General features: G+C 42.2%; 1 protein-coding gene across 1 annotated transcript; it reads left to right on the forward strand.

Moving 5' to 3' along the window:
- Positions 1 to 2,915: 2,915 nt before the first annotated feature.
- On the forward strand, positions 2,916 to 6,575 carry LOC137888001 (CMP-N-acetylneuraminate-beta-galactosamide-alpha-2,3-sialyltransferase 1-like). The gene is made up of 6 exons (XM_068731263.1): positions 2,916 to 3,146; positions 4,635 to 4,831; positions 4,938 to 5,117; positions 5,904 to 5,934; positions 6,036 to 6,155; positions 6,334 to 6,575. Exons 1-6 carry the CDS (start codon positions 2,928 to 2,930, stop codon positions 6,502 to 6,504), a joined length of 918 nt encoding a protein of 305 aa, XP_068587364.1. The 5' UTR covers positions 2,916 to 2,927; the 3' UTR covers positions 6,505 to 6,575.
- Positions 6,576 to 17,425: the final 10,850 nt, after the last annotated feature.

A 17,425-nucleotide genomic window follows, 5' to 3' on the forward strand; every position in this document is an offset into this window, starting at 1 on the left:
TAACTGATGATGATGGCAATAATAATAATAATACTATTTATAATAATAATGATGGAATCATTCTCCTTATAATTTGTGTTGTGAATAATAACAATGTTTTTATTTTATAAATACTCAATCCTCAGAGGAATAACCCATATGGTGATATTTACCTGCTATAAAGACGAGTTTATATAAATGGAGTTTAGGGATTGAGCTTAAATAAGGCCGTTTAAACATATATATGTGTAAACAACCAATAGGACAGTTTATGATAATTTCCCTCATTTATGAATGTACACAGTGGTGAAAGAGGAATTCACAGATCTCATTTATAACCGTTATGAGTCGTCATTACGCGTGTAATGATGCCTCTCCCACATTTAATTTCACGTCACCCATTACTTTGTACACATACATTCTTTTTTTAGCATTAACAGTTAAACCAGCAGTGTTATGTGTGCGTGTACTAGTGTAGATAACGGTAAGCACATTTCAATTATAAAAATATATAAATCAACTTAAACCTCAAATCAAATGTCGCTTAATATTTAATCAGCGCTGTCTGCACTCCGGACAGCTGATCAAATTATCATCAGCTATAAGATAACGTCAAATAATGTTCAAGAACTGCAGAACAGAGCGTCATTAGTTTTCAATAACCTTCTGATAATGTGCAGATATATCACTAAGTCAGTGAGGTGCGGTGAGGCACTGACTGCACACTACATAAATCAGATTTACAAACATATGAACCCAATAGAGGAGCTTAAATCACCATTCAATTGGCAGCACACATAGGTATTACACACACATAGGTAAGGTACATTTTTGAATCTTACATTTTTGCGGTCAAAGCAAAATATAAGAAGAAGAAGAGAAGTGTAGAAGAAGAGCAACGACAGAACAAGCATGAACCCGACCCGTGGGCTCTCGCTCGCCCCCTTCAGTGAGGCAGAGGTACTGCCTCCCCTCTGTGCTTATTCACTGCGGTTTAATGTCAGATCAGCAACACTAAATATGTTCTATACATACGTGAAATACAGTACATATTATATGTAAAGAAAGGACATATAATAAAAGTGTCTACAGATATTACAGTGGTGACAACAGGGACGTGTGGTCAGGGGAGGGAGGTGAGGCAGAGCATTTAGCATTATTTGTTTTTTTACTTTTCATGATGACCGGTGAGTAGCCTTACTACTGTTACATTTTCTAAAGTGTTGTTTTTATGGTTAGCATTGTTCTCTCCGATGTGAATAATATTTGAATTGCTCGTGCTCTTCAGTGTGCGGCGGAATACGTGTTTTAGCGCTGCAGAGTCGCTGGATTGATTTGTCATGCTTTGTTGTCATGTAAATATATGTGACTGGTTGTTGTGAGTTTGTTCTTGTCATTGTGTTAATTACATTGATTTTGACTATATGCATTGCCCGTTAATGATGAAGCATCCCCTCATGCACGAGGTTAGGGTCGGTTGCAGTGTTTTGTTTCTGGGGTGGGCGTTTCAGACAGCATGTTGCCAGTTTGAGCAAAGTCCACCGAAAACATATTTCCCACAATTTAAGCTTCTGCATTTTCCAAAAGCAACAGTATTATTCAAACGTATTGTTCGGTTCGTAAGCCTTGGTTAACCGAACTGTCGAATACGAATACGTGTATCGTTACACCCCTAGAAATAAGTAATAACCGTAGCTGTGGCGTCATAATGAGGTTATTAGGAGGTGGTTTGACTGTAGAAGCACAGCACAGAAGGCCCAGATCTAAAATGCACAGCCCGCCACTGCACCCTATTTATCCATTTGTTGCAATCCATGGTAGCAACTACTTTATGCACACCGCTGTACCTGAAACTGCTGCCAGTATCAAAGGCAAGCCACGTTGTTCCTGGTTTGATCTTAAAGCAGCCGCAGCGATTACCACTACATCGGTGTTTGATTTACGTATCATGACCCGCTCGTTACAGATGGTTTCCACCTTTCTCAATGTTTTCGGCCATGTGCGATGTCCTTTGTGTCCAGTGTGCGTACATGCACACAATTATCTTACGTGCAAATCTGGACTCCAAACTGAAGCAGTTGTTGATCACTCGCGGCCCCTAACTTTCTGGTTAAAAGTAGTGGCTGTTCATAGTCAATGATGGTATAAAACTGTCAATTTGAAATGTTTGCATTAAAACATATTTTGAATGTTTATTTATTTTATATATATATATGTATATATATATATATATATATATATATATATATATATATATATGTATATATATATATATATATATGTATATAGTTTAATATATGTATATGTACAAATCATGATGCATTGTTTATTTTTACAAATTCATATGTTTTCTACATAAAATCTCAGTCTAAAAAGGTAACATGTAAGGGCCTGTCTGGCAATAAAACATATCAACACTCTAACCACCGTTGTTTGATAGACTAGCATCGCTGCTGTGCTTTTTATCTTCTATTTGGGCTCCTGTCTTTTTGTTTAACATCAAAACAGAGATGTGTGCTTCATACTTCATATAGATGAGCTTGGCACCGCTCTGACAGACGTAACGTTAGAACAAGGCAACACGAGGTATTGAGAGAGCACAACACTTTGTTTGGATGGTGTCTGTCAGTTCAAGATTAACAGACAACGGCCAAAACAAGCTTCTCCTCCATTTACTACAGTGACGTAACCAGTACTTTTCTGAAAAGTTTTCAAATTTAAGCGCTCGGAGCGGCCGCACAAAAGGCCGAACGCTCACAAAAAAATCCTCTGAAGGTCGTTGGAGTAGAAAGTATAAAGTAGCATAAAATGGAAGTATTAAGTATCACAAATTAAGTAATCCTATTTTTGTTACATTCCACCACTGACTACACTCTCTTGTGTATTTCACCACAAGGTTTGTCTACAGATTGGTGCAGCTTCCCATTCGCAAGCGTCGCAGATCCAAGATGAACATTCTCCTTTTCCTGCTGGTTGTGACGGGCAGCGCATTGTTTTGGAGAGCGGACATCTCACCGTACTTCACACCTCTGGCTCAAAGACCCTGCGCTTGTGACCGATGTGTATTTGAAGACGATTCGCTGTTTATGCAGGGTTTCGGCAAATTTGCTGAACCATTTTTGTCAGTGAACCACAATCTCTCAGAGGATAATTTCAACAGGTGGAAGGTAAGTTGTGACCTTGCAAGATAACAGTTTCTCAACCTGCAGTTCAAATCAGGATCAGAAAGCGAAATACAATCACATTCACCACATCACTGTGGTGGCTAAACTTCTCACTCTGGTTCTCAGTCTGGTCTTAGCTAGACCACTTCTCTCAATGTGGGCAGTAGAAAGATGTCTGATTCTTCCTGGGTTCCCTTCAAATCCCCTTGTTTTGGCACACGTACTTAAATCAAATAAATAAATGTAATTTTTATTCCGATCAATCCTCCAGCAGATTCCACTGAGCAATTACAATACTCGCCGTCGTCTTATACTTTAACTCGTTTTTCCTACTCATTTCCACACACGCGTAGTGAGCAATTTTATAATATCCAATTAACTATCAACCAGTAAGATGCATTCAGTGGAGTGCAGATCTTTGCCAGCTGTGTCTGCAACAACCAAAAACGGTCTGCCCTTTTTCACAGCAGCCATTTTTGACGTGTCGTAGCGCAGTAAACACAGGATTGTGGTCTTATACTATGTAGTATGTCACAGCCAGTCCAGTGAGCCAGCATGCACAAGGTGGGCCAGGGCCCTAGCCACCAATGGGCTCTAAAAACCCAAAAACAAACAGCGACGTATGAAGGCCAGAACAAGGCAACTGACACCAAAAGACTCTAGATTGATAGACAGCACTACAGGTAAGAGGAAATATATGTATTTCAATATTTTGGGGTGTACGGTTCCTTTTAAATAACTACAAATTATTAAGACAAAAGGGAAAGGTCAGGGATGTGTGTTATCCCGTGTGGTCCTTACAGGCCCGGGACCGCTTAATAGTAGTGATTGAGGAGTCAGCAGACAGACAAACAGACAACGTCAGTGTAAAAAAAGGCAACAAAATGTCCCTGAGCATGCAGCCATAACTGGACACACAAAATAATATATCCCCCACACACACACAGTCACCACTGGGGCTGTAACTAATGGATGTAGCATTAGAGACCTGAACAGCTAACACCCCCCCCCCCCCCCCCCCCCCAATCAAGCTGCTAAAAACTCTGTTTGCACTACCAAAACATGTTTACACTGCACTGTTTGCACAGATTGTATTACTTAAATTGTATTACTTACTAATGTTCTTATTCCTTTTATATTTTGTATTTCCTTTTGTATATAATCTTGTATATTGTATATTGTTGTTATTGCTACTGAGAGCTGCTGAGAGCTACCAAACGAAATTTTGTTGTATCACTACGATGACAATAAAAACCTCTTTATCTTTATCTTTATCTTTATACGACTGGCCGCATGATGCTCCAGTAAGAAATATTAGATTAACCTTTTTTCATCCGAGGCAATTAAGCAGAAAATACAAGATTCATGCATTTCACAATACAATCAAATACTTACAACCTTACAACCACTGTGGTGACAGCGACTGACAATTTGATTATTTAGTACAATTCATGTGATATAACTGAAAGCAATGTTTGGTGTTCCTGACAGAACCTACTGGGTGAACGGCGTAACTTCAGTGCCTACAGAGAAACAGTGAAAAGGATGTTTCAGTTGGTCCCAGCCAGAGCTCACGTTGAAGCATCCAGTCCTGACCGCTGCAGGACTTGTGCTGTGGTGGGGAATTCTGGTAATTTGATGAAATCAAATTACAGACCTCTAATAGATTCCCAGGACGTTGTCATAAGGTAAAGAGAGTCTAGACAAACATGAACGTTCCTCAATGTCCCAAACTAACTTGTTTTTCCTGACAAAGACAGTGACGTATAAAACATATCCCTTTGTACGATTCAGAATGAACAGAGGTCGTACCAAAGGCTTTGAAGCAGATGTTGGGACCAAAACAACTCATCACGTCATGTACCCAGAGAGTGCCGTGGGTTTGGACAACACCACTCGTCTTGTGCTGTTTCCATTTAAGATAAAGGATCTTCACTGGGTTACGAAGGCCCTCAGCACAGGATTTTCTGGAAGGTGAGTCTCGTTTTTCCATTTCAAGTCGAGCGTCAAGACGACACTTTATTCTTTCTCACACACTTCGCCAGAACCTCTTTCTTCTCTCTCTCTCCTTCCGTCTCATCCTTCACAATAAAAGCACAGAACACATACACAGGAACACTGCTTGTTAACATACTCAACATAGAGTAGCTTACATTAGTATGCAGAGCAGGACCGTGCTAGCAAAGGTAACACTAGTCAATCAAGTTTGATCGTTCCTATTCAGATCCGAGGTCAATTGAGTAATAGCAGTCTGGAGCTGCTGTGGAGGCTTTGCATATAGGATTTGGACTACCTCTCTAAATGAGGACACCAACTACAAACATGGCAGTAGAATCAGTTCAATGAATGCTACTAACCTAGCATATTCCTCTGCATTCCCACCACTACTTTTGTGGTAATAAGAGTGAAATTCTACTTCAGCAGAGTATTCTCCCTGAAGGGCTCTGTATACTTACAGAAGCAAAAGTGTCTGTGACAACTGACCGTCAATTGCTAAAACAACTTGTGCCTAGTAATATTCATGCGTGAGAATCCCTGCAGCATAATTTACATAAAATGCAAACACTCATGTAGGCAAGGCAAACAAACAGTTTTCTTTGCGGGAATTTCTTTTAAAAGTCTACAGAGTTCTATGTGAAATAAAACTTCGTCCTGAAAAAAATCTTCTTCTTTACTTTTCTGTCAATCATTTTACTGACAAAAAACATAATCATTTGATGTTGAGTTTGACGTTTCATGCTTTTTTCAACATGTGCCAAGAAAATCTAACTTTAAGGCCAACAAGGATTTGGTGAGTATTATTTTTTAATATATTCATCAATAAATTGTATTGACTCCAAAAGGTAATGGTTCATAAAATACGTTTAAAGACTAATTCTGATTTCATAACAGGTGATGGTCCTTAACCCAGCTTTTATAAAGTACGTTCATGACGAGTGGCTGCAAAAGAAGGGCAGTTATCCATCCACTGGCTTCATGACTTTGGTTCTTGCCCTGAATATTTGTGACGAGGTAGGTTTATTTATAAATTGAGTGAATGTCGTGACACAGTAATGATTGACAAGTTGATGCAAATGACGATGAAGAAAAAAGCGCATAATAATAATGTAATCTTGTGTCATTTAGTGAGATTAATTAACACTTTTACCACATTCTCTGTTTCTAAAATGGTTTGCCTTTGTTTTTCCAGGTCCATGTGTTCGGTTATGGAGCAGACAGTGATGGAAACTGGAGTCATTACTTCGAAAAACTCAAAAACAAAAAATTAAAAACTGGAGCACATCCTGGAGGTGAAGAGTACAAAATGATCCTGGAGCTAGCGAAGCATCAAATACTCAAGTTTTACACGGGGTGGCGATGATTCTCTCAATATTTAACGTATTCAAGCCTTGATAGTGAATCTCTTACAAAGCAAAACAAGACTAAGAAGCCTTCAAGAGACATCTCTTCTCAGACTAACTCCCCTTCTGCACACGTTAAACCTTTCCAAGATTCAAAATCTGAGTGACAAATCATCCATGATCTAATGGAGAGGGAACTAATACTACATGTATAGTTACTGATCCTGTTGATGTTTGGGTTTAAGATACCCAAACTGGTTCAGTGACATTAAATGCCTTCCAATTATACGTTACATCACAGCTGTTCTATGCTGCTGTGTGCGTGTTTTTCCTTGTTCGTTGTCCTTTTTGTGATATTTATGGACACTGTTGCAATGCACATTATCAATAAAGTAGTGAGTTCTCGGGGAAAAAGTTTGAATTGAAATTCAAAAGGGAGCATGAACCAATGCACAGAGCATCAATTGTTTCTGGAAAAATTTACAAAATCTTTCATTGTGTTAAAATGTCTGAACAAAGAAATGGCCTTCGGGAGGTTCGTAGAAGTACATGAAGCGACAGTTTTTCCAAGGTTTGATCTGACAATTATCTGACGAAAATATTCTAATAACTGAAGTAAACTATAACACGTTGGGGTAATGGTGAAGTATCCTGGACCTTATAAAATATATTTAACTGATGTAATAACTGAAGTTTGTGTCTTTTCTTTTTTTTGTGTACTTTCCTGTATTCTACTACTGTAAATACATTTTACTGTTAAAAGGGACAGTTCACCCCAAAATAAAAAATACACGTAAAATTGTGTTTCATGGCAGATAGTTGTTTGGGAAGGACATGTTGAAGAAGTATTTTTTCTTTGTGTGATTTGTTTATTTGAGAAATATTTGAATGAGAGATGTCACAGCCCGGCTCATAGACTGAAAACAAGAACTAAGAGACAACGAGCTAGCGGCCAAAAATAAACAATTTATTTGTCTCGCCAAAAACAAGTAGCACAATGTTCACAGCAGATTACACCACGACAGCACCAACGGTCGTGAGCCCGTCAACAATGATCTTCCTTCAGCTCCCCGCTGTTAACTGAAAAAGGTATTTGTAAGGCCCCAGCCACACCGGCATAGATGCTGCTCATCCGGCTGACGAGCCTCCAATCAGCACCTGCAACACAGGAAACACAACGGGGCACCCAGTGCATGATAGGAGGAGGGTCGTCACACAGAATATGATCGATCGGCCTAAAGAAAGGGGCCTCAGATTTTATAAGAGCCTCAGTCTCATTCAAGCAGAGAAGAGGGCAGAGATGTAGTTGCAAGAGGGGTGAATGGGTTGAGGTAGCGGGATGAAGGGATGTGGGGTAAGGGTTGAAGTAGAGGGTCAAGGTAGAGGGATGAAGGGATGTGGAGTAAAGGTTGAGGTAGAATGATGAAGGGATGTGGGGTAAGGGTCGAGGTAGAGGGTCAAGGTAGAGGGATGAAGGGATGTGGGGTAAGGGTTGAGGTAGAGGGATGAACGGATGTGGGGTAAGGGTCGAGGTAGAGGGTCAAGGTAGAGGGATGAAGGGATGTGGGGTAAGGGTCGAGGTAGAGGGTCAAGGTAGAGGGATGAAGGGATGTGGGTTAAGGGTCGAGGTAGAGGGTCAAGGTAGAGGGATGAAGGGATGTGGGGTAAGGGTCGAGGTAGAGGGTCAAGGTAGAGGGATGAAGGGATGTGGGGTAAAGGTTGAGGTAGAGTGATGAAGGGATGTGGGGTAAGGGTCGAGGTAGAGGGTCAAAGTAGAGGGATGAAGGGATGTGGGGTAAGGGTTGAGGTAGAGGGATGTGGGGTAAAGGTCGAGGTAGAGGGTCAAGGTAGAGGGATGAAGGGATGTGGGGTAGGGGTCGAGAGTGTGCTCGAATTACAGGGGTTTCACACTACTCAGCCTCTCGGGGTAGGCCTATGCCAGGGTGCTGGAAAGGAGGCTCCGACTGTTTGTCGAACCTCGGATTCAAGAGAAACAGTGCGGATTCTGTCCTGGCTGTGGAACAGTGGACCAGCTCTTTACCCTCGCAAGACTACGGGAGGGATTCTGGGAGTTTGCCCAACCAGTCTATATGTGCTTTGTGGACTTGGAGAAGGCTTTCGACCGGGTCCCTCAGGGGTTCTTGTGGGGGGCGCTGCGGGAGTATGGGGTGCCGGACCCGTTACAACGGGCCATTTGGTCTCTGTACGACTGCAGTAGGAGCTGTGTCTGCATTTTCGACAATAAGTCAAACACGTTCCTGGTGGGTGTTGGCCTCCGCCAGGGCTGCCCTTTGTCACCGGTACTGTTCGTGACTTTCATGGACAGGATATCTAGGCGCAGCCGCGTGGTGGAGAACGTCAGGTTCGGAATTTTCGGAATCAATAGGGTAAGGAGCTCGGACATCAGGAGGGAACTTGGAGTTGAGCCGCTACTCCTTTGCATCGAAAGAAGTCAGCTGAGGTGGTTTGGGCATCTAATCAGGATGCCTCCCAGGCGCCTCCCACTGGAGGTTTTCTGGGCACGCCCAACATCTCTTCTCAGACTAACTCCCCTTCTGCACACGTTAAACCTTTCCAAGATTCAAAATCTGAGTGACAAATCATCCATGATCTAATGGAGAGGGAACTAATACTACATGTATAGTTACTGATCCTGTTGATGTTTGGGTTTAAGATACCCAAACTGGTTCAGTGACATTAAATGCCTTCCAATTAGACGTAGCATCACAGCTGTTCTCTGCTGCTGTGTGCGTGTTTTTCCTTGTTCGTTGTCATTTTTGTGATATTTATGGACACTGTTGCAATGCACATCATCAATAAAGTAGTGAGTTCTCGGGGCAAAAGTTTGAATTGAAATTCAAAAGGGAGCATGAACAAATGCACAAAGCATCAATTGTTTCTGGAATTCACGCAATGAAACTGCTTGTTTGCCTTGCATGAAGGAAACACCACCACTGGCACTCAGTATTTGCATTTGTATGTAAATTATGCTGCAAGAATTTTCACGCATGAATATTACTAGGCACAAGTTCTTTTAGCAATTGACGGTCAGTTGGGACAAACACTTTTGTATACAGAGCTCTTCAGGGAGAATACTCTGCTGAAGTAGAATTTCACTCTTATTACCACAAAAGTAGTGGTGGGAATGCAGAGGAATATGCTAGGTTAGTAGCATTCATTGAAATGATTCTGCTGCCATGTTTGGAGTTAATGTCCTCATTAGACCAAATCCTATATGCAAAGCCTCCACAGCAGAAACTTGATTGACAAGTCTTACCTTTGCCAGCACAGTCCTGCTCTGCAACCTAACAACTCTCATAAACTGCACGACATATTGGTTGTTTAAACATATAATCATCAAAAGCAAATAAGGCAGTTTGGCAGTGGAGAGCTCAATCCCGAAACTCCATTTATATAAACTCGTCTTTATAGCAGGCAAATACAGCTGCCAGTCGTCACAAAAGAAATATCACCATATGCATTATTTGTACTCTGAGTAGTATTTATAAAATAAAAACGTGTATTCAAGTTTTAGTTCCGTCCTACATCAGAGAGTAAATCCGCCTCTACTCTGTTGCAATGCACATCATCACTGCACATCATCAATAAAGTAGTGAGTTCTCGGGGCAAAAGTTTGAATTGAAATTCAAAAGGGAGCATGAACCAATGCACAGAGCATCAATTGTTTCTGGAAAAATTTACAAAATCTTTCATTGTGTTAAAATGTCTGAACAAAGAAATGGCCTTCGGGAGGTTCGTAGAAGTACATGAAGCTACAGTTTTTCCAAGGTTTGATCTGACAATTATCTTGTGTTTTTATATGAAATGTCAATTTTGAAGTAGTGATGATTGCGTGCCTGTGTTACTGACGGTAGAAACACTATGAAATGATAAAGATCTATATACATGTATAATATATAGGTGATATAGCCACCTGTAGTGTCTTCATGATTGTGACGAAAATATTCTAATAACTGAAGTAGACTATAACACGTTGGGGTAATGGTGAAGTATCCTGGACCTTATAAAATATATTTAACTGATGTAATAACTGAAGTTTGTGTCTTTTCTTTTTTTGTGTACTTTCCTGTATTCTACTACTGTAAATACATTTTACTGTTAAAAGGGACAGTTCACCCCAAAATAAAAAATACATGTAAAATTGTGTTTCATGGCAGATAGTTGTTTGGGAAGGACATGTTGAAGAAGTATTTTTTCTTTGTATGATTTGTTTATTTGAGAAATATTTGAATGAGCGATGTCACAGCCCGGCTCATAGACTGAAAACAAGAACTAAGAGACAACGAGCTAGCGGCCAAAAATAAACAATTTATTTGTCTCGCCAAATACAAGTAGCACAATGTTCACAGCAGATTACACCACGACAGCACCAATGGTCGTGAGCCCATCAACAATGATCTTCCTTCAGCTCCCCGTTGTTAACTGAAAAAGGTATTTGTAAAGCCCCAGCCACACCGGCATAGATGCTGCTCATCCAGCTGGCGAGCCTCCAATCAGCACCTGCAACACAGGAAACACAACGGGGCACCCAGTGCATGATAGGAGGAGGGTCGTCACAGAGAATATGATCGATTGGCCTAAAGAAAGGGGCCTCAGATTTGATAAGAGCCTCAGTCTCATTCAAGCAGAGAAGAGGGCAGAGATGTAGTTGCAAGAGGGGTGAATGGGTTGAGGTAGCGGGATGAAGGGATATGGGGTAAGGGTCGAGGTAGAGGGTCAAGGTAGAGGGATGAAGGGATGTGGAGTAAAGGTTGAGGTAGAGTGATGAAGGGATGTGGGGTAAGGGTCGAGGTAGAGGGTCAAGGTAGAGGGATGAAGGGATGTGGGGTAAGGGTTGAGGTAGAGGGATGAACGGATGTTGAGCAATTGACGGTCAGTTGGGACAGACACTTTTGTATACAGAGCTCTTCAGGGAGAATACTCTGCTGAAGTAGAATTTCACTCTTATTACCACAAAAGTAGTGGTGGGAATGCAGAGGAATATGCTAGGTTAGTAGCATTCATTGAAATGATTCTGCTGCCATGTTTGGAGTTAATGTCCTCATTAGACCAAATCCTATATGCAAAGCCTCCACAGCAGAAACTTGACTGACAAGTCTTACCTTTGCCAGCACAGTCCTGCTCTGCAACCTAACAACTCTCATAAACTGCACGACATATTGGTTGTTTAAACATATAATCATCAAAAGCAAATAAGGCAGTTTGGCAGTGGAGAGCTCAATCCCGAAACTCCATTTATATAAACTCGTCTTTATAGCAGGCGAATACAGCTGCCAGTCGTCACAAAAGAAATATCACCATTTGCATTATTTGTACTCTGAGTAGTATTTATAAAATAAAAATGTGTATTCAAATTTTTGTTCCGTCCTACATCAGAGAGTAAATCCGCTTCTACTCTGTTGCAATGCACATCATCAATGCACATCATCAATAAAGTAGTGAGTTCTCGGGGCAAAAGTTTGAATTGAAATTCAAAAGGGAGCATGAACCAATGCACAGAGCATCAATTGTTTCTGGAAAAATTTACAAAATCTTTCATTGTGTTAAAATGTCTGAACAAAGAAATGGCCTTCGGGAGGTTCGTAGAAGTACATGAAGCTACAGTTTTTCCAAGGTTTGATCTGACAATTATCTTGTGTTTTTATATGAAATGTCAATTTTGAAGTAGTGATGATCGCGTGCCTGTGTTACTGACGGTAGAAACACTATGAAATGATAAAGATCTATATACATGTATAATATATACATGTATAGGGGTGAATGGGTTGAGGTAGCGGGATGAAGGGATGTGGGGTAAGGGTTGAAGTAGAGGGTCAAGGTAGAGGGATGAAGGGATGTGGAGTAAAGGTTGAGGTAGAATGATGAAGGGATGTGGGGTAAGAGTCGAGGTAGAGGGTCAAGGTAGAGGGATGAAGGGATGTGGGGTAAGGGTTGAGGTAGAGGGATGAACGGATGTGGGGTAAGGGTCGAGGTAGAGGGATGAAGGGATGTGGGGTAAGGGTCGAGGTAGAGGGATGAAGGGATGTGGGTTAAGGGTCGAGGTAGAGGGTCAAGGTAGAGGGATGAAGGGATGTGGGGTAAAGGTTGAGGTAGAGTGATGAAGGGATGTGGGGTAAGGGTCGAGGTAGAGGGTCAAAGTAGAGGGATGAAGGGATGTGGGGTAAGGGTTGAGGTAGAGGGATGTGGGGTAAAGGTTGAGGTAGAGGGTCAAGGTAGAGGGATGAAGGGATGTGGGGTAGGGGTCGAGGTAGAGGGATGAACGGATGTGGGGTAAGGGTCGAGGTAGAGGGTCGAGGTAGAGGGATGAAGGGATGTGGGGTAGGGGTCGAGAGTGTGCTCGAATTACAGGGGTTTCACACTACTCAGCCTCTCGGGGTAGGCCTATGCCAGGGTGCTGGAAAGGAGGCTCCGACTGTTTGTCGAACCTCGGATTCAAGAGAAACAGTGCGGATTCTGTCCTGGCTGTGGAACAGTGGACCAGCTCTTTACCCTCGCAAGACTACGGGAGGGATTCTGGGAGTTTGCCCAACCAGTCTATATGTGCTTTGTGGACTTGGAGAAGGCTTTCGACAGGGTCCCTCAGGGGTTCTTGTGGGGGGCGCTGCGGGAGTATGGGGTGCCGGACCCGTTACAACGGGCCATTTGGTCTCTGTACGACTGCAGTAGGAGCTGTGTCTGCATTTTCGGCAATAAGTCAAACACGTTCCTGGTGGGTGTTGGCCTCCGCCAGGGCTGCCCTTTGTCACCGGTACTGTTCGTGACTTTCATGGACAGGATATCTAGGCGCAGCCGCGTGGTGGAGAACGTCAGGTTCGGAATTCTCGGAATCAATAGGGTAAGGAGCTCGGACATCAGGAGGGAACTTGGAGTTGAGCCGCTACTCCTTTGCATCGAAAGAAGTCAGCTGAGGTGGTTTGGGCATCTAATCAGGATGCCTCCCAGGCGCCTCCCACTGGAGGTTTTCTGGGCACGCCCAACATCTCTTCTCAGACTAACTCCCCTTCTGCACACGTTAAACCTTTCCAAGATTCAAAATCTGAGTGACAAATCATCCATGATCTAATGGAGAGGGAACTAATACTACATGTATAGTTACTGATCCTGTTGATGTTTGGGTTTAAGATACCCAAACTGGTTCAGTGACATTAAATGCCTTCCAATTAGACGTAGCATCACAGCTGTTCTCTGCTGCTGTGTGCGTGTTTTTCCTTGTTCGTTGTCATTTTTGTAATATTTATGGACACTGTTGCAATGCACATCATCAATAAAGTAGTGAGTTCTCGGGGCAAAAGTTTGAATTGAAATTCAAAAGGGAGCATGAACCAATGCACAGAGCATCAATTGTTTCTGGAATTCACGCAATGAAACTGCTTGTTTGCCTTGCATGAAAGAAACACCACCACTGGCACTCAGTATTTGCATTTGTATGTAAATTATGCTGCAAGAATTTTCACGCATGAATATTACTAGGCACAAGTTCTTTTAGCAATTGACGGTCAGTTGGGACAGACACTTTTGTATACAGAGCTCTTCAGGGAGAATACTCTGCTGAAGTAGAATGTCACTCTTATTACCACAAAAGTAGTGGTGGGAATGCAAAGGAATATGCTAGGTTAGTAGCATTCATTGAAATGATTCTGCTGACATGTTTGGAGTTAAAGTCCTCATTAGACCAAATCCTATCTGCAAATATCACCATATGCGTTATTTGTACTCTGAGTAGTATTTCTAAAATAAAAACGTGTATTCAAGTTTTAGTTCCGTCCTACATCAGAGAGTAAATCCGCTTCTACTCTGTTGCAATGCACATCATCAATGCACATCATCAATAAAGTAGTGAGTTCTCGGGGCAAAAGTTTGAATTGAAATTCAAAAGGGAGCATGAACCAATGCACAGAGCATCAATTGTTTCTGGAAAAATTTACAAAATCTTTCATTGTGTTAAAATGTCTGAACAAAGAAATGGCCTTCGGGAGGTTTGTAGAAGTACATGAAGCTACAGTTTTTCCAAGGTTTGATCTGACAATTATCTTTGTGTTTTTATATGAAATGTCAATTTTGAAGTAGTGATGATCGCGTGCCTGTGTTACTGACGGTAGAAACACTATGAAATGATAAAGATCTATATACATGTATAATATATAGGTGATATAGCCACCTGTAGTGTCTTCATGATTGTGACGAAAATATTCTAATAACTGAAGTAGACTATAACACGTTGGGGTAATGGTGAAGTATCCTGGACCTTATAAAATATATTTAACTGATGTAATAACTGAAGTTTGTGTCTTTTCTTTTTTTTGTGTACTTTCCTGTATTCTACTACTGTAAATACATTTTACTGTTAAAAGGGACAGTTCACCCCAAAATAAAAAATACATGTAAAATTGTGTTTCATGGCAGATAGTTGTTTGGGAAGGACATGTTGAAGAAGTATTTTTTCTTTGTATGATTTGTTTATTTGAGAAATATTTGAATGAGCGATGTCACAGCCCGGCTCATAGACTGAAAACAAGAACTAAGAGACAACGAGCTAGCGGCCAAAAATAAACAATTTATTTGTCTCGCCAAATACAAGTAGCACAATGTTCACAGCAGATTACACCACGACAGCACCAATGGTCGTGAGCCCATCAACAATGATCTTCCTTCAGCTCCCCGTTGTTAACTGAAAAAGGTATTTGTAAAGCCCCAGCCACACCGGCATAGATGCTGCTCATCCAGCTGGCGAGCCTCCAATCAGCACCTGCAACACAGGAAACACAACGGGGCACCCAGTGCATGATAGGAGGAGGGTCGTCACAGAGAATATGATCGATTGGCCTAAAGAAAGGGGCCTCAGATTTGATAAGAGCCTCAGTCTCATTCAAGCAGAGAAGAGGGCAGAGATGTAGTTGCAAGAGGGGTGAATGGGTTGAGGTAGCGGGATGAAGGGATATGGGGTAAGGGTCGAGGTAGAGGGTCAAGGTAGAGGGATGAAGGGATGTGGAGTAAAGGTTGAGGTAGAGTGATGAAGGGATGTGGGGTAAGGGTCGAGGTAGAGGGTCAAGGTAGAGGGATGAAGGGATGTGGGGTAAGGGTTGAGGTAGAGGGATGAACGGATGTTGAGCAATTGACGGTCAGTTGGGACAGACACTTTTGTATACAGAGCTCTTCAGGGAGAATACTCTGCTGAAGTAGAATTTCACTCTTATTACCACAAAAGTAGTGGTGGGAATGCAGAGGAATATGCTAGGTTAGTAGCATTCATTGAAATGATTCTGCTGCCATGTTTGGAGTTAATGTCCTCATTAGACCAAATCCTATATGCAAAGCCTCCACAGCAGAAACTTGACTGACAAGTCTTACCTTTGCCAGCACAGTCCTGCTCTGCAACCTAACAACTCTCATAAACTGCACGACATATTGGTTGTTTAAACATATAATCATCAAAAGCAAATAAGGCAGTTTGGCAGTGGAGAGCTCAATCCCGAAACTCCATTTATATAAACTCGTCTTTATAGCAGGCGAATACAGCTGCCAGTCGTCACAAAAGAAATATCACCATTTGCATTATTTGTACTCTGAGTAGTATTTATAAAATAAAAATGTGTATTCAAATTTTTGTTCCGTCCTACATCAGAGAGTAAATCCGCTTCTACTCTGTTGCAATGCACATCATCAATGCACATCATCAATAAAGTAGTGAGTTCTCGGGGCAAAAGTTTGAATTGAAATTCAAAAGGGAGCATGAACCAATGCACAGAGCATCAATTGTTTCTGGAAAAATTTACAAAATCTTTCATTGTGTTAAAATGTCTGAACAAAGAAATGGCCTTCGGGAGGTTCGTAGAAGTACATGAAGCTACAGTTTTTCCAAGGTTTGATCTGACAATTATCTTGTGTTTTTATATGAAATGTCAATTTTGAAGTAGTGATGATCGCGTGCCTGTGTTACTGACGGTAGAAACACTATGAAATGATAAAGATCTATATACATGTATAATATATACATGTATAGGGGTGAATGGGTTGAGGTAGCGGGATGAAGGGATGTGGGGTAAGGGTTGAAGTAGAGGGTCAAGGTAGAGGGATGAAGGGATGTGGAGTAAAGGTTGAGGTAGAATGATGAAGGGATGTGGGGTAAGAGTCGAGGTAGAGGGTCAAGGTAGAGGGATGAAGGGATGTGGGGTAAGGGTTGAGGTAGAGGGATGAACGGATGTGGGGTAAGGGTCGAGGTAGAGGGATGAAGGGATGTGGGGTAAGGGTCGAGGTAGAGGGATGAAGGGATGTGGGTTAAGGGTCGAGGTAGAGGGTCAAGGTAGAGGGATGAAGGGATGTGGGGTAAAGGTTGAGGTAGAGTGATGAAGGGATGTGGGGTAAGAGTCGAGGTAGAGGGTCAAGGTAGAGGGATGAAGGGATGTGGGGTAAGGGTTGAGGTAGAGGGATGAACGGATGTGGGGTAAGGGTCGAGGTAGAGGGATGAAGGGATGTGGGGTAAGGGTCGAGGTAGAGGGATGAAGGGATGTGGGTTAAGGGTCGAGGTAGAGGGTCAAGGTAGAGGGATGAAGGGATGTGGGGTAAGGGTTGAGGTAGAGGGATGTGGGGTAAAGGTTGAGGTAGAGGGTCAAGGTAGAGGGATGAAGGGATGTGGGGTAGGGGTCGAGGTAGAGGGATGAACGGATGTGGGGTAAGGGTCGAGGTAGAGGGTCGAGGTAGAGGGATGAAGGGATGTGGGGTAGGGGTCGAGAGTGTGCTCGAATTACAGGGGTTTCACACTACTCAGCCTCTCGGGGTAGGCCTATGCCAGGGTGCTGGAAAGGAGGCTCCGACTGTTTGTCGAACCTCGGATTCAAGAGAAACAGTGCGGATTCTGTCCTGGCTGTGGAACAGTGGACCAGCTCTTTACCCTCGCAAGACTACGGGAGGGATTCTGGGAGT

This window comes from Cebidichthys violaceus, unplaced genomic scaffold (assembly GCF_023349555.1).
Source record: "Cebidichthys violaceus isolate CVI_PGR_0920_01 unplaced genomic scaffold, fCebVio1.0.p SCAF_50, whole genome shotgun sequence".
In the NCBI taxonomy this organism is placed as follows: Eukaryota; Metazoa; Chordata; class Actinopteri; order Perciformes; family Stichaeidae; genus Cebidichthys; species Cebidichthys violaceus.

Bases quoted from the DNA above. Each gene is read 5' to 3' on its own strand.
- LOC137888001 (XM_068731263.1), top strand. From the start codon at position 2,928: ATGAACATTCTCCTTTTCCTGCTGGTTGTGACGGGCAGCGCATTGTTT. The intron at 4,832-4,937 runs GTAAAGAGAGTC...TGTACGATTCAG, and splicing joins TCCCAGGACGTTGTCATAAG to AATGAACAGAGGTCGTACCA. The intron at 5,118-5,903 runs GTGAGTCTCGTT...ACATGTGCCAAG, and splicing joins AGCACAGGATTTTCTGGAAG to AAAATCTAACTTTAAGGCCA.